The sequence below is a fragment of the Myxine glutinosa genome, chromosome 4 (genome assembly GCF_964187855.1).
Source record: "Myxine glutinosa chromosome 4, kmMyxGlut1.1, whole genome shotgun sequence".
NCBI classification, from domain to species: Eukaryota; Metazoa; Chordata; class Myxini; order Myxiniformes; family Myxinidae; genus Myxine; species Myxine glutinosa.
The window spans coordinates 81,734,170-81,755,960 of record NC_136264.1 but is presented as its reverse complement, the minus strand read 5'-3'; the positions used below and the strand labels follow the sequence as shown (position 1 = coordinate 81,755,960).

The 21,791-nt window shown below is 48.7% G+C and overlaps 1 protein-coding gene across 2 annotated transcripts; it reads right to left on the bottom strand.

Moving 5' to 3' along the window:
• Window positions 1–6,272: 6,272 nt before the first annotated feature.
• On the bottom strand, window positions 6,273–14,346 carry RPL32 (ribosomal protein L32). 2 transcript variants are annotated; one of them, XM_068112818.2, is made up of 4 exons: window positions 14,292–14,346; window positions 13,891–13,991; window positions 8,959–9,140; window positions 6,273–6,473 (listed from the first exon to the last, which is right to left on the bottom strand). In XM_068112818.2, exons 2-4 carry the CDS (start codon window positions 13,984–13,986, stop codon window positions 6,344–6,346), a joined length of 408 nt encoding a protein of 135 aa, XP_067968919.1. In that variant the 5' UTR covers window positions 13,987–13,991; window positions 14,292–14,346; the 3' UTR covers window positions 6,273–6,343. The 2 variants fall into 2 exon arrangements, with proteins under 2 accessions (XP_067968919.1, XP_078632209.1); XM_078776083.1 differs by lacking the exon at window positions 14,292–14,346 and adding an exon at window positions 14,188–14,289.
• Between the last annotated feature and the right edge of the window lie 7,445 nt (window positions 14,347–21,791).

The following is a 21,791-nucleotide window of genomic DNA, read 5'->3' as shown; positions in this document are numbered from 1 at the left end:
GAGCACGGCCTCATCGTCAACCCGGCCAAATGCCACTTCGGCACGACGGCCGTTGATTTTTTGGGCCACCACATCACCAAGAACGGGGCCGTGCCGCTGCCAACCAAGGTTGAGGGCATCACCACGTTCCCGCGTCCCCGCACCATAAAGGCCCTGCAGGAATTCCTGGGAATGGTGAATTTTTATCACCGCTTCGTGCCCCGCGCTGCTCAACTCATGCGGCCCCTCTACGAAGCCCTCCGGGGCAAGCCGGCCAAGCACGACATCGCCTGGTCCGCAGCAATGGATGCGGCCTTCCAAAGCTCAAAGCGGGCCCTCGCCGACGCAACACTGCTCGCTCACCCGGTGCTCAACGCTCCCATCGCCCTCACCACGGATGCCTCCGACTACGCGGTGGGCGCCGTACATGAGCAATGGGTGAACGGGGTTTGGCAGCCACTCGCTTTTTTCAGCCGGCAGCTCCGGCCGAACGAGCTCAAATACAGCACGTTTGACCGGGAGCTCCTCGGTCTACACCTGGCCGTCCGCCATTTCCGCCACCTCCTGGAGGGCCGACCTTTCACGGCGTTCGTCGACCACAAGCCGTTGGTTTACGCCATGGCCAAGGTCACGGAGCCGTGGTTGGCCCGCCAACAGCGCCACCTCTCCGCCGTGTCGGAGTTTACCACGGACATCCGGCACGTCGCCGGCAAAAACAACGCCGTGGCCGACTGTCTTTCCCGGGCCAGCGCGAACGCGGTCCACCTGGGCGTGGACTTTGCGCTTATAGCAGCGGACCAAACCACCGACACCATGGTGCAAGCCCTCCGGGCGGCGGACACGGGCCTCCGCCTGGCCGACATCCCCTTCGCGGACACTGTCCTGCTCTGCGACGTCTCCCAAGGCCAGCCTCGCCCCATCGTGCCCGTCACCTGGCAACGCCGCATCTTCGCCTCCCTCCACGGCCTTTCCCACCCGGGCCGGAAAGCTTCCCAGAAGCTGGTGTCGGCGTGATTCGTCTGGCACGGCCTTCGTCGGGACGTCCGCGATTGGACCAGCAGCTGCACGGCCTGCCAACGGGCCAAGGTCCACCGACACACCCAGGCCCCGCTGGCACCTTTCACCGTGCCCGAACGACGTTTCGACCACGTCAACGTGGATCTGGTGGGCCCCCTCCCCCCGTCACGGGGGTTCACACACCTGCTCACCATGGTGGACAGGACCACCAGGTGGACGGAGGCCGTTCCCCTCGTCTCTACCACCACCGCCGACGTGGCGCAGGCTTTCATCGCCACCTGGGTCGCCCGCTTCGGCGCACCGGCGGACATCTCGTCAGACCGCGGACCACAGTTCACCTCCGAGCTGTGGGGCGCGGTCGCCCGCAACCTGGGGGTCAAGCTCCACCGTACTACGGCCTACCACCCCCAAGCAAACGGGTTGTGCGAGCGATTCCACCGCTCCATGAAGGCCGCGCTCATGGCCGGCCTTCAAGACGGCGGTTGGGCCGACCGGTTGCCGTGGGTCCTTTTGGGCCTCCGCACGGCCCCCAAGGAGGGCCTCCAGGCATCCACCGCCGAGCTTGTCTATGGCCAGGCGCTACGCGTCCCGGGCGAATTCGTGCCCGACGCTACCAGTCCCTGGTCCGCAGCTCACCAGCGCTCGGACCTCCAGGAGGCCGCCCGACGGTTTGCCCCCGTGCCAACATCCCACCATGGTGACCCCCAGTCCTACGTCCCCCCAGCACTTCGCACAGCGGAGTATGTTTTTGTGCGTCACGACGCACATCGGGGGCCACTCCGGCCGCCGTACGATGGGCCCTTCCGGGTGCTGCGACGGGACGACAAGTCGTTCGTCATCGACATCGGCGGCAGGTCGGACCGGATTGCGGTGGACCGCCTCAAGCCGGCGCACGTGGACGTCGACCACCCACCACGGGTGGCCCTTCCGCCGCGGCGAGGCCGCCCCCCGTCCACGGTGCCCCCCACTCGACCGCCCACCACCACACCGGACCCCCTCCCACGACCCGCCAGGGGTCGCTTCGGCCGGGTCATCAGGACCCCCCTCAAATTGACCCTGCCGGTGCAAGTCGATTCTGGGGGGACGTGTGTAGCGGCTACCGCTGGGTTTTCACAATCGCCTTGCACCTATCAAGGACGCGGAGCGATCACCATGCCGGGCTCGGCCAGGACGCCCGGGCAGGCCCGCGCTCAACTTGCCAGGCCTCGGTCGGGACGCCCGGGCATGCCCGGGCATGCCCGGGCAGGCTCGCCCTCAACTTGCCAGGCCGCAGCCAGGACGCTGGGCCACGCCCCCTCTCGCCTTTCCTGGGCAAACGCTCCGGGATAATATGTATATATATTGCTGCCCGATAAACGGGCTTTTCAGAGTGCCTGAGTGTTTGGTTTGATTAAAGCAACTCGGATGAATTCCAGCTTTTTGTCGCGTCCATTCTTCCGATCGACGTGGGAGCCCCAGCTCCTTCACCATCTTCCTTTAATTCCATCTGGGTCGACAACAATTTGTCCCACTTCATCCTTCAAGCAACTCACCCACATCACATCACACCTCTCTTTCGCTATCTGCTTTGCAATCCTGAATACTGCTTTCTGACCCTCTTCCGAATCCAAGCGTTCTCCGAACATTTTGCCTCCTGCGCCTTTGCTACCTCTTTCTTTGCAGCCTTCCTGGCTGCCTTATAACTTTCATGCTCTGCTGTTTCTGCTCCCGTACCCTTCGCCTTCTGCCACTCCTTGAACTTCTTCCTCTTCTCGTCAATCCTCTTTCCAACTTCATCATCCCACCACCATGTTTCCGAGTGCCTCGGTGGTCCTTTTGTCCATCCACATACCTCACCAACGGCTCCCAACAGACTAGCTTTCATTGACATCCAACCACTTTCAAGCTCAACCACATCATCCTCGACCCTACTCAGCCTCTCTTTTAATACCTCCCTTACTGTCACCTCTTTCAACCTCCACACCTTCATTCTCGGTTGGTACTTCACCCGCCGAGCTCTCCTCGCACCTTTCGCCCTTACGTCGCAGACAACCAAGTGGTGCTGTGAAGCAGCCTCCTCCCCCGGGATCACCTTTGTTTCCCGGAGGTGCCCCCTATCTCGCCTCCGCACCATCAGGTAGTCAACGGTTGTCGTCGACCCACCTGACGTGTATGTAACAAGCTTATTATCCTCTTTCTGGAACTGAGTATTACAAATCAACAAATCAGCTCCATCAGCAAACTCCAAAATCCTTTCACCTTCTCCATTTCTCACACCATATCCGTAACCCCCATGAACTCCGTCAAAACCATCCATACTCCTTCCCACATGTCCATTTAGGTCTCCTCCTACCACAACAGTTCCTCATCTTTCACGTTTTCCATCAGCTTCTCTATCGCACACCAGAACTTGTCCTTCTCTTCATCGCTCCGACCAACCTGCGGAGCATATCCCGAGATGACGTTCACCAAGAGCTTTCCAATCATCATTTTCACCATCATCAACCTATCACTCACTCTAGTCACACTCACCACACTGTCTACAAACTCCTCAGAAAACAGGACACCAACACCATTCACGCCCTCCGGGCACCCTTGCCACATAAACTTGTATTTCTGTCCCTGCCTACCCTTCACCATTCTCACACCACTTCCCTTCCATCTCATCTCTTGCACACAACATATGTCCACTCTTCTTCTGACCAATACTTCCACCACTTCTCCTGATCTCCCTGTCATTGTCCCTACATTCCATGTCCAAAACCTCAGAAACCGATCTCCACTTCGGGCTGTACCCTGCCCACATGTAGTTGTAATTGTCATGGTTCTCTTTTTTGAGGCAATGTTTTTATGGCCGGATGCCATTCCTGACGCCAACCCTCTTAGTCTCCTCTTACGACACGCAGGGATACGGCGTACCTATTCTTATCCAGGGTACACACTGGGATATCCAGGGTACACAATATACGTACACACACCATAAAATAAATAGTTATAACGAAAATACAAATGGGAACAATTACTTAACTTTGATTTCAAATCGCTCGCGACGCGGCAGACGATTAATTTATGAAAGATAAACACATAGAAACCTCCAAGGTGCACACTATAACTTCACACACCGAAAGATAAATACAGTTTCGACAAAATACAATTGTGAACAGACTTAACTTTGAAAACGTGGAGACCGTGTGGAGCTTCGAAAATCCCTGCCGCCGTCTCCAAGATCTCGCGAGATTTAACCTGTTTATATAAATATATCAAATCTCAAAAACTTGAAAATAACTTGTCATTGTACTTGTACCTCAAAAATAAAATGAAATGCAAATCCCGCAACAATCCTCGTTAATGAAACACGAATGATTGTATTGTGGTCACAACCTGCGAAACAATCCGGTATCCGGTGCATTGGGAAATGCGCATTTCATGCACTAAGAAAAATTAACTTATTAACACCTCTCGGCTCTCATCCATGTCACTCTCCCCGTGGTTATATCAGAACGAGCTGATTCGTTACATGGTCGCGGATGGTTAACCACAATATGAATATGGGACCATTCAAAAATAACGTAACGCTGTTTTTTTCCGAAGGCATTGCCATGTGTGCTGACCCACTTGATGAAACTTAACTAATAATTCTTATTCGACATGATTACAATTTTTGGGGCCCCTTGTCATGAATATCACTCGACCCAAACAAAACCAATGGAAATCTGACGCAAAAACAACCCCGGGCAGTCTTTGAAAGAGCAGAGGCCTACAGACCGGATGTCATAGGCCGAACAGAAAACCAAGATGGCGATTACATTATTTCGTCTGGGTGTCATGGTGGGTGAAGTCAAACGACAAATGTGCGTTGGGTCCGTCAGCTGTCCGACCAATGGGTGCACATTTCAACATTCGACCCCTAATAAGAACAGCAATGCGGAGCTCTTGTCGAGTCGACCTGCAACATGTCACAGGTAATAAACCAGCACAACACTGGATCTTTATCACCAATTCAGCACTCAAATTGAACGGTATCAAGATGTAGCATGTTCAAACCACCACTGCTTTCACTCTCACGTGAATGGTGAAACGAGTCGAGGGCTTCAGCTAATCAGACGAGTAGTCTCAGACACCAATTTGTAAGCACTCAATGGCTTCAATTGAGGGACCTGTTGGTATCTCAGCACACTAGACCTTGTGACTGCCAATGCAATCGAACGTGTCGTCGGTGTGGCACAACACCCAAGACAGGCGACCGTCACCACAGCTGCCTCGGAGTACACCTCACCCATTTACCTGAATCAGTCCATTGATCTGTTTCGCAGGTGAAGCATCACCCAAAATGATATTTATCTCAACGCAGTCAAATTGGTAATATGTAAGTTAAACCCTTCCTGTGCTCAATTTCAAGGAATCTTTGTCAAATCGGCCATTTCCAAACGGCACAGCTTGTGCACATTCTGCAATTTATATATTTAATAGTTTATTTCTTTACAGATACATCACATTCTTTTAAAAGAGGACCTTGTTCCACAAATCACGTCAACTTAAAAATAAATCATTTATTAGCGAGCGAGTGGCTGCTGGTTGCATCATTGCTGGGGGTGTGGTTGTGGCACTGACACAGTGCTTCTAGTGGGTTAGAGCAGAAATGTACGCAGGGTGCCGATGATCACTCGCCCACTCTTAATAAAGTGTGGGATATTTAACGTCTAACAACAGACGGGACACTGTTTAACATTCATCCGAGCGACAGCACGTGCATTGACGCCTGGTTCGGCCTGTTAAACACCAGGTTGACTGTTTAGCTGGGCCCGGATTTGAACCCAGGCTCAGAAGGAAGTCTGAAAACTAATGATACTTCATGTACTCCTATAAACTTCACTTTGAAGACGTTTTAAACAAACAGAAAAAAAAAATCCCAGAATTCCAAATCCCAGACTTTAACCAAAATCGAATCGGCTTGTTCCTGTCATCTAACCAACTCATTCAAGTTGTCACAACTCATCTCCAACTTTTTGAAATACGATGTTATATATCGTTTCTGGCCCGATCTCTCAATGGTGAAGAATCACTTTAATTATTGTATCTGGATCTTCATCAAAATCATCTTCAATTTTTCCTTTTCCCACACCAAAACCTGCCCCAGTTTTGTCGATAACATTGCAAGATATCCTGCTCACAGACAAACAGGGGTGAAAACGCAACCTCCGTCCACCTTCAGTGGTCGAGGTAACAATCAAAAAGAAGCAAATAAAGTTTATGGACAAAGAAAAATAACTTTGCTCAACTCAATATGTAAGACAAAGGAGTGTGAAAGTGAGCGTTTATTCTCCACCAACAAAGAACAAAGGAAAAGTGCTTCCAATCAATCATTCATTCATTCATTCTCTTCACTACGCAGCCGAGCATTTGGGTTGGTGAGTTTGATTGCAAGCTGTGCTGCCCTCTCGACAATAGTCTTGCGTTTCTGGGACGAGACGTCGTGAGCAATCTCTGCGCAGTGGGTCCTTCAGAACAAAAGCACGGGTGAGGGGAATGATGTTTGAAAGAGATTTCATTTTTAGATTTTGTATGCAAAGCACAAATGGGTACAACGATTCCCTTTCCCCTGTTTTCCCCCTTTATGTTGTGTCCTGATCTGTTCAGTGTCCTCGCTCTTCCATGAGCCGAGACCATGCATTAACAAAGAGAGAGACAAAAGAGAGAGAAAAGAGAGAGAAAAGATGTAATGAAGTTGAACCAAAGCCCACAACAACAACCTATCGAAACAGACTGATAGTTGGATTTGGTTCCTGCTCAGTGATCGAGGACACACAACCTGCAAAGTACGGAACGAGACAAAACTTACACACAAACAAACCAAAACTCTCAAGTCAATAAGTTTGCAAAATGATTCAATACAAAAACAACTTCCACACATGAATAACGTTGCAGGGAAAAATTAACATTTCCCACACTTATCCAGGGTGCCGGCAATATTTCTCCGACTCTTCGTGAAGGAAACCGGGAGATGTTTAAAAATCAACCACCTAATGCCAGCAGACGAGATGCCCAGTTTAACGAGATGCCCATCCAAGGGAGGGCACACACATTGACGCCCAACCATAATGTTAATATTTTTTCTTATCCATTTGTAACATTTAACCAACTTCAAGCCACTGGTCGTTACATTTTACTTCCAGTTTTACTAGAAGTCCCTTTTGTATGCAGTGCATGGCTGTGGATAGCATAATTTGCTGAGGGTGCAGCTGTGCCGCTGATGCAGTGCCCACTGTAGATAAGAGCTGGGATTTGGCCAAGGCGCTGGCGGTAGCTAGCTCACCTACTCTTTGTGAAAGCGTCGTGGGATTTTTTTTCTTTTCTTCTTACGAGTGGTTCAACTTTTCCAAGGAATGACAAATTTACAAAGGATGCCCAATCTGAAGCTGCCTTTGGAGGTCGCATTGGCACCATGGGCAGCCCATTAAAAGTCCTGGATGGTTGTGAGCTCTACAATTTTAAGAGACTGAACCTCTTCCAGTGGTTGAATGTGGAGATGGATAAGAGAGGTCATTGGACGATACTTCTGGAGCGACAGGATAAATGTGAAATTTGCTTGTAATTAAAAAAAATTCATTTGTTGCATTTGTCAGACCACCATTCAATAATTTCCAGATTAAATCAACAAAATCTTCCCCAATCCTGTCGAGGGGCACTCCAGCTTCCACTAGGAGAGAAGAGGAAAGGATTCCATTGGTGACATGTCGCCTGCGCGAGTTGAGGACGTCAGAAGGCTAAGGTATGAAGATGGAATTGCATGCCACAGGCAGTGAACTTGGCAAGCAGAGGAGGATGCCAGATTGTAATAAATGCCGATATATGTCCTGACCTCTTGTTTGACATTCCAGGTCTCTGGCTATTGCCGGGAGAGAAGTAGCAGCATGTCCCGAGTTGAATAACCATGATGGATTCCAGCACTCTAAGGTCTGTGATTCCTTGTTACCAAGATGTCCAGGAAGGCCAGAGATCCAGACTGTTCCGCAAATGTGAACTTCACTTGGTGTCAGAAAAACAATCAATGCTGCTGTGCATTGTATTCATGACAACACTCGGAGATGACAAACAGGTCAACCAAGAATCAAAACAGCATTGGGGCTGCACATCTAAATTGGAAAGGGTTTCCATGACCATGTTGGCCACCACTGCCAACAACAAAGGGAGATTATGGAGCCAAAGGTTATTTTTCCTCTAACGCCAAAATAGGTGGAATTTAGAAAAAAGCCTCAGTAGATCACAGATATATCACTAGCATCGAGAGAAGATGGTCCACATTCCCATTAGTCCTCTCCCATCAAACGTCACCTGGTTCCTTCCACACCCAATTCTGTGCACAACATCACAAAGAGAAACACTACCATCAAATGAGATCAGTCTCAGCATGTCCAACTGTGATCAGTCTTAATCGCTCAACAAATTCTGTGACATTTCGGACAGACTGGTCTCATAAAATGGCAGATCTACCTGATAAGAGATTAAAGATGTCACAGGATGTGGTCAAAATAAATATACGGGGGAACAGGGAGCAGAATAAACAACACATTTGTATTCGTTTGTGCACAATACAGATTATATTCACAACGTCCAACCTGCAATATTTATTTAAACACCATTAAGGAACCATTTAAAGGTAAGCAGGTGATACTGCAGCAGAGTTACGGTCAAGGTGGAAGAAAACAAATAAAGGAGGGAGAGGAAGGTTCGCGTCGTTGGGAAGAGTGTGGTATAAATTTGTACCATAAACAAGATGTCACAGGCTTTCTTCCATTTATCCCTACTAAAACTGAGGAACAATGGAATGGGTCGCACTGTATCGATTTTCCTCTCGATAATCCAACAAACCACTGAGCACAAGGAAGCACAGCAGTTACATTTGAGAGGTTCTGGCAGCACAGAAATCATGGAAATTTGAAATAACAATCAGGTGCACAGAACAACAAATGGATACTCGCTCACCTGTTGCTCATCATGAGGACCTCAAGTTCACGCACGTTGTGGATGAGAAGCTTGTGGAATCCGGATGGCAGCATGAACTTGGTCTTCTTGTTGCTTCCGTAACCAATTTTTGGCATGCGGCACTGTCCCTTGAACCTCCGACGAACACGATTGTCAATTCCCTTCGGTTTGCGCCAGTTTGGCTATGAAAGTGGGGGGTGATGTGGGTTAAAAAGTGGGGATAGCATGGGTTACAAAGTGGGGATAGCATGGGTTACAAAGTGGGGGTAGCATGGTAAGAAACTGGGGGTAGCGTGGTAAGAAAGTGGGGGTAGCGTGGTAAGAAAGTGGGGGTAGCGTGGTAAGAAAGTGGGGGTAGCGTGGTAAGAAAGTGGGGATAGCGTGGTAAGAAAGTGGGGGTAGTGTGGTAAGAAAGTGGGAGCAGCGTGGGTAAGAAAGTGGGAGCAGCGTGGGTAAGAAAGTGGGAGCAGCGTGGGTAAGAAAGTGGGAGCAGTGTGGGTAAGACAGTGGGGGTGGGGTAAGCGTGGTAAGAAAGCGGGGGAGGTAAGAAAGTGGGAGCAGCGTGGGTAAGAAAGTGATAGCAGCGTGGGTAAGAAAGTGGTAGCAGCGTGGGTAAGAAAGTGGGAGCAGCGTGGATAAGAAAGTGGGAGCAGCGTGGACAAGAAAGTGGGAGCAGCGTGGGTAAGAAAGTGGGAGCAGAGTGGATAAGAAAGTGGGAGCAGCATGGATAAGAAAGTGGGAGCAGCGTGGGTAAGAAAGTGGGAGCAGCGTGGGTAAGAAAGTGGGAGCAGCGTGGGTAAGAAAGTGGGAGCAGCGTGGGTAAGAAAGTGGGAGCAGCGTGGGTAAGAAAGTGGGAGCAGTGTGGGTAAGAAAGTGGGAGCAGCGTGGGTAAGAAAGTGGGAGCAGCGTGGGTAAGACAGTGGGGGGTGGGGTAAGCGTGGTAAGAAAGCGGAGAAGGTAAGAAAGTGGGAGCAGCATAGGTAAGAACGTGGGAGCAGCGTGGATAAGAAAGTGGGAGCAGCGTGGATAAGAAAGTGGGAGCAGCGTGGGTAAGAAAGTGGGAGCAGCGTGGGTAAGAAAGTGGGAGCAGCGTGGGTAAGAAAGTGGGAGCAGCATGGGTAAGAAAGTGGGAGCAGCGTGGATAAGAAAGTGGGAGCAGCGTGGGTAAGACAGTGGGGGGTGGGGTAAGCGTGGTAAGAAAGCGGGGAAGGTAAGAAAGTGGGAGCAGCATAGGTAAGAACGTGGGAGCAGCGTGGATAAGAAAGTGGGAGCAGCGTGGATAAGAAAGTGGGAGCAGCGTGGGTAAGAAAGTGGGAGCAGCGTGGGTAAGAAAGTGGGAGCAGCATGGGTAAGAAAGTGGGAGCAGCGTGGATAAGAAAGTGGGAGCAGCGTGGGTAAGACAGTGGGGGGTGGGGTAAGCGTGGTAAGAAAGCGGGGGAGGTAAGAAAGTGGGAGCAGCGTGGGTAAGAAAGTGATAGCAGCGTGGGTAAGAAAGTGGGAGCAGCGTGGGTAAGAAAGTGATAGCAGCGTGGGTAAGAAAGTGATAGCAGCGTGGGTAAGAAAGTGGTAGCAGCGTGGGTAAGAAAGTGGGAGCAGCGTGGATAAGAAAGGGGGAGCAGCGTGGACAAGAAAGTGGGAGCAGCGTGGGTAAGAAAGTGGGAGCAGCGTGGATAAGAAAGTGGGAGCAGCGTGGATAAGAAAGTGGGAGCAGCGTGGGTAAGAAAGTGGGAGCAGCGTGGGTAAGAAAGTGGGAGCAGCGTGGGTAAGAAAGTGGGAGCAGCGTGGGTAAGAAAGTGGGAGCTGCGTGGGTAAGAAACTGGGAGCAGTGTGGATAAGACAGTGGGGGTGGGGTAAGCGTGGTAAGAAAGCGGGGGAGGTAAGAAAGTGGGAGCAGCATAGGTAAGAACGTGGGAGCAGCGTGGATAAGAAAGTGGGAGCAGCGTGGATAAGAAAGTGGGAGCAGCGTGGGTAAGAAAGTGGGAGCAGCATGGGTAAGAAAGTGGGAGCAGCGTGGGTAAGAAAGTGGGAGCAGCGTGGGTAAGAAAGTGGGAGCAGCGTGGGTAAGACAGTGGGGGGTGGGGTAAGCGTGGTAAGAAAGCAGGGGAGGTAAGAAAGTGGGAGCAGCATAGGTAAGAACGTGGGGGCAGTGTGGGTAAGAAAGTGAGGGGGAGTCGGGTAGCATGTTAAGAAAGTGACAGGGGAGGGGGAGGGGGGTAGCGTTGTAAGAAGGTGGAGGGGGGGGGGGGAGGGTAGCATTGTAAGAAATGGGGGGAGGGGGGTAGCGTGGTAAGTGGGAGCAGCGTGGGGAGGGGGGTACCGTGGTAAGTGGGAGCAGCGTGGGTAAGAAAGTGGGAGCAGCGTGGGTAAGAAAGTGGGAGCAGCGTGGGTAAGAAAGTGGGAGCAGCGTGGGTAAGAAAGTGGGAGCAGCGTGGGTAAGAAAGTGGGAGCAGCGTGGGTAAGAAAGTGGGAGCAGCGTGGGTAAGAAAGTGGGAGCAGCGTGGGTAAGAAAGTGGGAGCAGCGTGGGTAAGAAAGTGGGAGCAGCGTGGGTAAGAAAGTGGGAGCAGCGTGGGTAAGAAAGTGGGAGCAGCGTGGGTAAGAAAGTGGGAGCAGCGTGGGTAAGAAAGTGGGAGCAGCGTGGGTAAGAAAGTGGGAGCAGCGTGGGTAAGAAAGTGGGAGCAGCGTGGGTAAGAAAGTGGGAGCAGCGTGGGTAAGAAAGTGGGAGCAGTGTGGGTAAGACAGTGGGGGTGGGGTAAGCGTGGTAAGAAAGCGGGGGAGGTAAGAAAGTGGGAGCAGCATGGGTAAGAAAGTGGGAGCAGCATGGGTAAGACAGTGGGAGCAGCATGGGTAAGAAAGTGGGAGCAGCGTGGGTAAGAAAGTGGGAGCAGCGTGGGTAAGAAAGTGGGAGCAGCATGGGTAAGAAAGTGGAAGCAGCGTGGGTAAGAAAGTGGAAGCAGCGTGGGTAAGAAAGTGGGAGCAGCGTGGGTAAGACAGTGGGGGGTGGGGTAAGCGTGGTAAGAAAGCGGGGGAGGTAAGAAAGTGGGAGCAGCGTGGGTAAGAAAGTGATAGCAGCGTGGGTAAGAAAGTGGGAGCAGCGTGGGTAAGAAAGTGGGAGCAGCGTGGGTAAGAAAGTGGAAGCAGCGTGGGTAAGAAAGTGGGAGCAGCGTGGATAAGAAAGTGGGAGCAGCGTGGACAAGAAAGTGGGAGCAGCGTGGGTAAGAAAGTGGGAGCAGAGTGGATAAGAAAGTGGGAGCAGCATGGATAAGAAAGTGGGAGCAGCGTGGATAAGAAAGTGGGAGCAGCGTGGGTAAGAAAGTGGGAGCTGCGTGGGTAAGAAACTGGGAGCAGTGTGGGTAAGACAGTGGGGGTGGGGTAAGCGTGGTAAGAAAGCGGGGGAGGTAAGAAAGTGGGAGCAGCATAGGTAAGAACGTGGGAGCAGCGTGGATAAGAAAGTGGGAGCAGCGTGGATAAGAAAGTGGGAGCAGCGTGGATAAGAAAGTGGGAGCAGCGTGGGTAAGAAAGTGGGAGCAGCATGGGTAAGAAAGTGGGAGCAGCATGGGTAAGAAAGTGGGAGCAGCGTGGGTAAGAAAGTGGGAGCAGCGTGGGTAAGACAGTGGGGGGTGGGGTAAGCGTGGTAAGAAAGCAGGGGAGGTAAGAAAGTGGGAGCAGCATAGGTAAGAACGTGGGGGCAGTGTGGGTAAGAAAGTGAGGGGGAGTCGGGTAGCATGTTAAGAAAGTGACAGGGGAGGGGGAGGGGGGTAGCGTTGTAAGAAGGTGGGGGGGGGGGGGGGGAGGGTAGCATTGTAAGAAAGGGGGGGAGGGGGGTAGCGTGGTAAGTGGGAGCAGCGTGGGGAGGGGGGGTACCGTGGTAAGTGGGAGCAGTGTGGGTAAGAAAGTGGGAGCAGCGTGGATAAGAAAGTGGGAGCAGCGTGGGTAAGAAAGTGGGAGCAGCGTGGGTAAGAAAGTGGGAGCAGCGTGGGTAAGAAAGTGGGAGCAGCGTGGGTAAGAAAGTGGGAGCAGCGTGGATAAGAAAGTGGGAGCAGCGTGGATAAGAAAGTGGGAGCAGCGTGGATAAGAAAGTGGGAGCAGCGTGGGTAAGAAAGTGGGAGCAGCGTGGGTAAGAAAGTGGGAGCAGCGTGGGTAAGAAAGTGGGAGCAGCATGGGTAAGAAAGTGGGAGCAGCGTGGGTAAGAAAGTGGGAGCAGCGTGGGTAAGACAGTGGGGGGTGGGGTAAGCGTGGTAAGAAAGCGGTGGAGGTAAGAAAGTGGGAGCAACATAGGTAAGAACGTGGGGGCAGTGTGGGTAAGAAAGTGAGGGGGAGTCGGGTAGCGTGGTAAGAAAGGGGGGGAGGGGGGTAGCGTGGTAAGTGGGAGCAGCGTGGGTAAGAAAGTGGGAGCAGCGTGGGTAAGAAAGTGGGAGCAGCGTGGATAAGAAAGTGGGAGCAGCGTGGATAAGAAAGTGGGAGCAGCGTGGGTAAGAAAGTGGGAGCAGCATGGGTAAGAAAGTGGGAGCAGCATGGGTAAGACAGTGGGAGCAGCATGGGTAAGACAGTGGGAGCAGCATGGGTAAGACAGTGGGAGCAGCATGGGTAAGACAGTGGGAGCAGCATGGGTAAGACAGTGGGGGGTGGGGTAAGCGTGGTAAGAAAGCGTGGGGGGGGGGGGGGGGTGGCGTGGTAAGAAAGTGGGGTTCGTGTGGATAAGAAAGTGAGGGCAGCGTGGGTAAGAAAATCAAAATGGGGGCAGTGTGGGTAATAAAGGGGAGGGGGGCAGCATGTTAAGAAAGTGACAGGGGAGGGGGGGGGGTAGCGTTGTAAGAAAGTGGGGGTCGTGTACATCACAACGTTGTAATTTCACGAATATTTGTAGTTATTTAGGTGCACGTTTATATAATCATCGTTTCAAAGCAATGTTGCAAACCAAGACCAAGTTTCACCTTCACTCTATCATAGCGGTCCGAGTGGTGGCGAACGAACTTCTTCAGGCGCTTCTTGACGATCTTCGGTTTCCGGAGAGGCCTTAGGGCCGGCATGATGGCTGCTTGCAGGAGAAAGCAGTAAATGAGAAACAATATAAATTAAAACATTTTCAAACACTTCGTCAGATTGTCATATCCAACCATGTTTTCATGTCATTGTCAAATGAGATTTTTAGTGACAGACAGAAGGCCGACGTTAAATCTGTTATGTAACATTTCAAACCCGCATGGATAAACATTTAGCAATGTACAAACCGAAAACGCTGCCAACAACAACATGAGAGGAAAAACTAAAATGGATGGCATTCAATTGCAACGATTGCAGGAGATTCCGATCCACGAGTCAAAGAAGCACCTACCTTGGAAAAGTCAAAATGGTGGAAAAGGCTTAACGATATTACTTCCGGTTTATTCAAAAAAATATTTCAACTCTCGCGGACTTTTCTATTCCACCGAAAGTATTATAACGATATGTTGAAACTAATTGCAAACCAATAGGGTATTGAGAATTTTTTTTCACTTTAACCATGATTGTATGTCCTGTGTATAAACCTCAACGGTCCCATCGTGGTACGTCCGTGGCGCGCCGTGATTACGTCATACGTTTCAGTATCTCGTGACTCGTGAGTTCCTTCCTCGGTTGTTGTTTTTTTAAAATAAGGTAATGCCCATTCGGTCTTGTGTTAGCAACTCTAGAACTTTATTAGACATGCTCTGGAGGCATATCCCCAAAAGTGGCCTAGAAAAGGTGGTAGGGGTACACATGTTACAAGCTGGCAACAATGTTTTTCTGAAAGCCCAGACCTCTAGGAACCCAAAAAGTCTTGTTGCCAGCTTGGGAAATGGTTTGGACCAGATTTGTGGCCATTTTTCAAAATGGCCGCCTACATTTTTGGTGTTTTCTAATATTTGAGCTCTAGAACTTATATCTGGCTGTCTTAAAGGTCTCTAGGGTTATGACCTTATAACATATAGTCATACAACAATCCTCACCCAAATTGGGGTGCATGGCATATCTATAAGTGGTTTTATTGAAGCAAAAAGGCAAAAATATGCCTGAAAAACGCCTTCATTTTGATTTTTCCAAATCACTAAATTGCATACTGTGAAGTTGTTCTTTGGTCAATTTCTTTCAAAATAGTTTTAAAATTTGCCCAGATCCCTCCTCTTCATTAGCAAATCTTCAGGAATATACCCAAGTTCTCAGAAAATATGTTTTATGCATGATCAGCTACCCCTACCCCCTAAATCACAAAACGTGCCAATTTTCAATATTTCCAGATTCCAACCAATATCATTGTTGTATGACTTTTTCTCATCATGATAGGTCCAAATTAACTTACTCTATGTGATTAGGTGTTAATAAAAATTGAATTTCACACTTTAGTGAAAATCCAAGATGGCTGCCAAATGGCCATAGAATATTTGGTGGCGCGAGACCATAAGACTGCAATTTCATTCAGAGGCACTTCTAAAATGTTCCATTTATACTAAATATATGAGGCACTACTATTCTATAGGTCACATGTATGTGAAAGAGTCTTGATGAGTTGAAGATGTATTATTTTAGAGGGGGACTTTATGTAAAATTTATGTTTTATAACATTTGAATTTCAGGAAAGTAGTGTGGATTTGGAAGTGCCTTGTTTGCGGAGTATATTAGTTCCAACATAGCTGACAAACAAGGCACTTACATAAATGAAGACATAGAAGATTGTAAAATATAAGCTATATTATTTAATGTAAAACAAAAATAAACATACATAACTTGTATACATAATGCAAACATTATTATGTTACACTGATCCAAACAATACAAACGTCAATGCAATGCTTGCACCTTTAAACTAAACAAATATTTGGCACTGAATTAACAAAGTCATACCCAACAAGCTAATCTGGCTATTCATACATAAGTGACAGAATGTGGGATACAGTCATATCATAGACTAGTAATACATTGGTGGAACAGAGCTGAAGCAAGACTAGTTACATTACGTCAAATACAGCCAGCATAGTAACAATATGACATTATGGAATATACTCAAGTTTCCATGCATGTCGTCTAATCACTATCAGAGTCATTGAGGGGGTTCCTGCACAAGTCTGCACATTTGCATGCCAATGTGCACCGCAATCCATTTTTCCTACAGTTGCACCTGCCAGTTAGACATGGACGGGCCTTTGAGGTACATGCACACGTCGCAATTTTGACACATTCTGCTGTGAGCCCTTCCTTGGTCATGAGACGGGGCATCCCATCAGTATTGGCTAGAGCTAAAGGTACATGGCAAAGTTCTTGTGTGAGAAGTGAATCTATGTCAATATCTCTGCCTGCCTCCATGACAACAATCAGTCGTTGAAACAGATCGCGATCTGCTTTGACAATAGCAGTACCCTTTTTCTTCTTGTCCTTGGACACCTCAACAGCAAACATGGATGCAAATGTCTTCAACTTTTGTTTTGGGATGCTTGTGTGTAGGCTGGTCTTTTTCTCAATGAAACGCTCAGTCACAAAGGTACGGGCCACTTGATGTCCAACCTTCTCCGCACATAGCAGGTCCTTTTTAATTGCGGCATTTGCAATATCCCCAGTAGTGAGACATACAAGTTCCTCAGACTCTTTGTTGAAGACCTCAAATCTCTGAAACATCGACATCAGGCTTTGGACATCAGATTCATCCCTCAGCATCCTTGCTTTTCCAGATTCCTTGTGCACAGACTGGTCATCATTATTATCTTCTGTTACTCCGAGCATGTCCCTAGTTTCATCGGCAATCCTAGCTCTATCGATGTAGGTCAGTCCCCACCGATTTAGGGCAGTTTCAGAGCGTGTGATACCAATGACTCCTCCAGCGATTTTGCCCATCTTGTTGACATGCTCCAGTCCTTGATCATCAGGTACTTGGTTGAACTTTTGTGTGCTTTCCTTCACTCCGAAGTCCCCTTCATTGAAACCTGCCAACACCTCAGGCGCAGTGTGCCCCAGCTGATTCATATCTGCCAGGAACACACTGCCCCATCGCAGGTAGTTTGGCCGGTCGAAGGCTCCGAACCAGTGGAGCATCTCGCGAAAAGTGGTCAGGAACAATTCCCACTTGGCATCTCTGATGGCACGGGTGAACCTCAGGAGGATGCTCACAAGATGCATGTATTGCCGCCAATATACAAATGTGGCATTTGCCTCGTGTTCCCTGTCCATGTCTTCTATTAGGGCACTGACCTGGTAGGCCTTGGGCACCAGACGCCTCAGAGCACTGTAGATGGCCTCATCGTCTGCCTGCTGGAAAGCTCTCGAAAGGTCCTCTGATACCTGATTGATTTCTGCATCAATCTGTACTTCATTTTCATTCAGCCAATGTAGGATCTTCTGCCACAGAATTCGCCATAATGCCTCAAACACAAGCTTGTGGGCACGGATTGTGCGGTTCCATTGTTTCCCGTTGAGGATGTTCTGTGCAGTGTTCTCGCCATACACACCACTTTCTACCAGAATGTCCTTCAAGCCGGAATCTGCCATGTACTGTCCAATAACCTTGGTGAAATTCATTTGAATATGGAAACCACCAAGCATCACCACTAGGTTTTTGCATTTGTCTGGTTTGGCCCACTGCAACATCTTGGCTTTACAGTACAGTTGCTCATCAAAGGTAAGTACTGTATACGTTTGCCCTAGTGCAGCAGTCATCCTTTGGCAGTTTTGAATCACTGTCCAGATGGTGTCAAACTCATGTGCAGGCTCATTGATTATCGGCATAGGCCCTACTGTAGTCTTTGCTGGATTCACATCAGACACACGCTGGTTAAATGCTGTCCAGCCTGGAACATGCTGGTCCTCGGTGTGAGACTGACGTGCAAGGAGCCATGACACATCTATGGCCATAGCCTCAGAGATAACCTGGGCATCCGATTCCATATACCAATCAGCTTTCACAGCTACTGGAAATGTTGCTTCGGGTTTCTGGGTGCCCATGCCTGAAGGTTGAATCTCATTGAAATGCTCTGGCACAGTTACAGATCTGCTACTGCTTGACTTGACATCAGGTGCAATGGTCTTTTCGCCAGGTATGCTTCTTCGAAAGGCAGCAGACTGTGAGGCATGAAAGGAGCCTTGACCGTCAAGGGTCTCCTCTATGATGTCAATGTTATCATTAGCATATCTGATGTATCCTTGGTAGGTAGCTTGTGCAAAATTCAGGGGTATTATTGTGTTGTTTTGCTCAACATATCTGGCCAAGACAGAGTTTGCAAGGGCAGTGTCAGCTCTTCTTACAGTTTCATAACTAACACCATGTCCTGCAGCATGCATTAGTTGCACCAAGTCCTTGGACCTTGTTGCTTGGTGAACAGTGAGAGCTAGCCCTAGTTGCTTTGGTGTCTGCTTTCTGCCACCAGATGCCAAACATACTATGTCCTGTGCTATGCTCAAAATCCTTTTGCTTTCTCCATCATCATCACCTTCGGAGGTCCCTTCAGAATCTTCAAATATGCTGTCACAATCACACAGCAGGCGTAGGAAAATGTAAAGGCTTTCAGGAACCACCTTCTGTGCACTTTCAGTATTGATGTCTCCAATATCTGAGTGTCCTGGCATTGTCTTGATGTCATTTCTCATTTTGACTGCCACTCTGTAAAGCCAACTCAAGAGTTCCTTGTCCTTTGTTTCGGCTGAGAAAGATGGAATGTGCTGGGAGGTTTCATCAGAATCTTGTATCTCACTTTGTTCTAGCTCATCTGCCATCTCTGCTAAGTTCTGAACAACAATACCTGTTTGAATTAGTGGGAAGACTAGAAGTGAATCCTGTTGATTCATGGACTGTACAAAATCTGCCCTATCTCCTAATACCCTTTTGACTTTGTTCTTGAATGCTTTGTAACTCTGTCGGTCACATTGCTCCACACAGACACTGAAGTCTCTTCTCATCATGTAACAGTATTGGTGCCAGATGGTTTTCATGGTATAGATGTCTCCTCCAGACAGCCCAGCATCCACCTCCTCGATCATTTTGTTGAAACAAACATCTGGTGGATATTCTGGGCCTTCTTCTACCACAGTTGACTCAGACTTCCTCCTGAAGGTTACATAACAAGGAAGGTGGTACTTCCCTTCAGCAGCTATTAGGTCACTTATTCCTGCCAACCGGCATCTCATAATCTTGTTCTTTTGAGCATCATTTAGTATTCTGTCTGAGGTCTCTAAAGTGGCTACATTCCTCAATTGCTTTCCTGCCTTATCCTCCTGACAGAAAATACATTTGTCCCAGGACACTGAAGCAACTGATGCTCTAGAAGAGGGGCGAATGCATGTAGATGGTTGGTCACACGAGTCCTTTGCTTCCTTTTCATGCCGATTTTTCAGTCTCTCAATATGGTTGGCATGTGTAAACTTTGAATAACAGCCCCTGTGCCATACTATGTGTTCTTTTTCATCATCAAGGTCAATACTCTGTATTCTGTCAAGTGTTGAGATGTACTCATGGTCATGGTATTTCTGTCTCGTAATCACACAGTCTTTAAAGCGTTCGAGACCAACATCTGTGGGCTTGGTTGTCTTTTCATTTTTTCTGTTGCCTTGGCAAATGAAGCATGTGCTCCAGTCGATGTCCAGTGCAACTGATTCTCTCTTCCGTCTCCCGCCTATCACAGCTACAGGTTCCATCTTCATTCATATCTGGAAAGAGACAAAGACTATGTCTACCACAACACTGAAAGCTATTTACAGCACATGCAACAAGCAATATGTTATAGTACATTGTTAACACAACAATTATGTTAAAATGATGATTCGGGCAGGACCTGAGGAAGGATACAAAGGAAAGCATCATTATTGCAATATATTATGTCTCAAAAATGTGTTGGTATCAAATGGTAGACTGCATTACCTTAACTTAACGTCATAATGTGAAATATTATATTTTATTGGCCATTTGGCAGCCATCTTGGATTTTCACTAAAGTGTGAAATTCAATTTTTATTAACACCTAATCACATAGAGTAAGTTAATTTGGACCTATCATGATGAGAAAAAGTCATACAACAATGATATTGGTTGGAATCTGGAAATATTGAAAATTGGCACGTTTTGTGATTTAGGGGGTAGGGGTAGCTGATCATGCATAAAACATGTTTTCTGAGAACTTGGGTATATTCCTGAAGATTTGCTAATGAAGAGGAGGGATCTGGGCAAATTTTAAAACTATTTTGAAAGAAATTGACCAAAGAACAACTTCACAGTATGCAATTTAGTGATTTGGAAAAATCAAAATGAAGGCGTTTTTCAGGCATATTTTTGCCTTTTTGCTTCAATAAAACCACTTATAGATATGCCATGCACCCCAATTTGGGTGAGGATTGTTGTATGACTATATGTTATAAGGTCATAACCCTAGAGACCTTTAAGACAGCCAGATATAAGTTCTAGAGCTCAAATATTAGAAAACACCAAAAATGAAGGCGGCCATTTTGAAAAATGGCCACAAATCTGGTCCAAACCATTTCCCAAGCTGGCAACAAGACTTTTTGGGTTCCTAGAGGTCTGGGCTTTCAGAAAAACATTGTTGCCAGCTTGTAACATGAGTGTACCCCTACTGTCACATTTCCTGGAAGTGCCTCCAGACTAACACTATACTTTAACATTGCCTTAAAAGCTGCAGAAAATATCACTGGGATATAAAACGTAAACTGCTCAGCCTGTCGGAAGTATGCGCACTGAGCCCATTAAATAGAGGAACTACCCGCCGATGAGAGTGCGTTTGCTGATGAGGCCACGCGGCCGCCATATTGGGACTCCCTACCGACAGAAAGTTCCACAGGAAACAACGGCTTGTTCTCACCAAACCAACTCATCCACCAAGTTTTGTCACAACTCTTCCACAAGTGTTTGAAATATTATGCTGCATATAATTTCTGGCCCTATCTCTCAATGATGAAGAACCGCATGCATTGAATAAATGTGCTGGTCCGACTTGGGTGTTGTGGCGGACACAAGGGACAAGAATTCAGCGCACCAGCAGGTGGCGCGAACGTCCAGGCGGGGAACTGTAATGCATGCACCGCCTATCGACCGATCGGCCACGCCCGGGGACTAGGCGTGGCCTCGGGATATAGATGCGGGCTCTCAGCTCGAGCCTGCCCAGTGCTGAAGTACGAGCTTTGAATAAAGACTCTTTGTTATACCAACGCGTTGTGGCCTACCTCTCTGGCAATCGAGTCGTGTATGCGCAGCACCACAGTGTCTTACTTTTCACCCCTCAATCCAATGGATACTGTTGTGGATATGAGAATTGCTTTTTTATTGTTGTGTAAATTGTTGTAAAAATATCGCCCTCCTTCCTCCAGTTGTGTATAAAGGTCAAAGTGCGTCCCGTAATTAGGTCATAAACAATCACGTTAGCCAATCATAGATTTCCTCCTTGTTGACAGTTATTTCCTTATTCTGTGTCGGTTAAGGCTCTGTTCCCACTAGTTGACATTCTCCATTGCACCAAGTGAAATAAGGTAGATCCCCATTCATTTTCATTCCCAAAGCCCCATTCCTAAAGCCTTTCCTGCCAACTGCATTCGCCGCAGCTGCTGGGCGGTTTTCACCGCGACTCCCTTAGCCACGAGGTAGGCTTGGAGAAGAAGGGGGAGGAGCCGCCGAATCCAGGGCGTTGGCCGCCCCTCGTCATCAAGGGCGGAGCCAGAGAGCCCATGCCGACCAATCAGGGCCGAGGCGAGCTCACCGATGGGCGTGTTCTAGAGGCCGGCGGCTTGATCGCCCGCGGCATTATAAAAAGCGCGCGCGGAAGCCTTTGAAGAGAGAGTCCGAGATACAGCATAAGTGTGAAGTGTGCCAAGTGCGAAGTGCCAAGTAGAAC

Excerpts from the sequence above, each read along its gene's own strand:
- RPL32 (XM_068112818.2), bottom strand. The coding sequence starts at position 13,986 with ATGCCGGCCCTAAGGCCTCTCCGGAAACCGAAGATCGTCAAGAAGCGC. Across the intron at positions 9,141-13,890 it reads ACCGCTATGATAGAGTGAAG|CCAAACTGGCGCAAACCGAA; the intron begins GTGAAACTTGGT and ends CCACTTTCATAG. Across the intron at positions 6,474-8,958 it reads GTCCTCATGATGAGCAACAG|GACCCACTGCGCAGAGATTG; the intron begins GTGAGCGAGTAT and ends TTTGTTCTGAAG.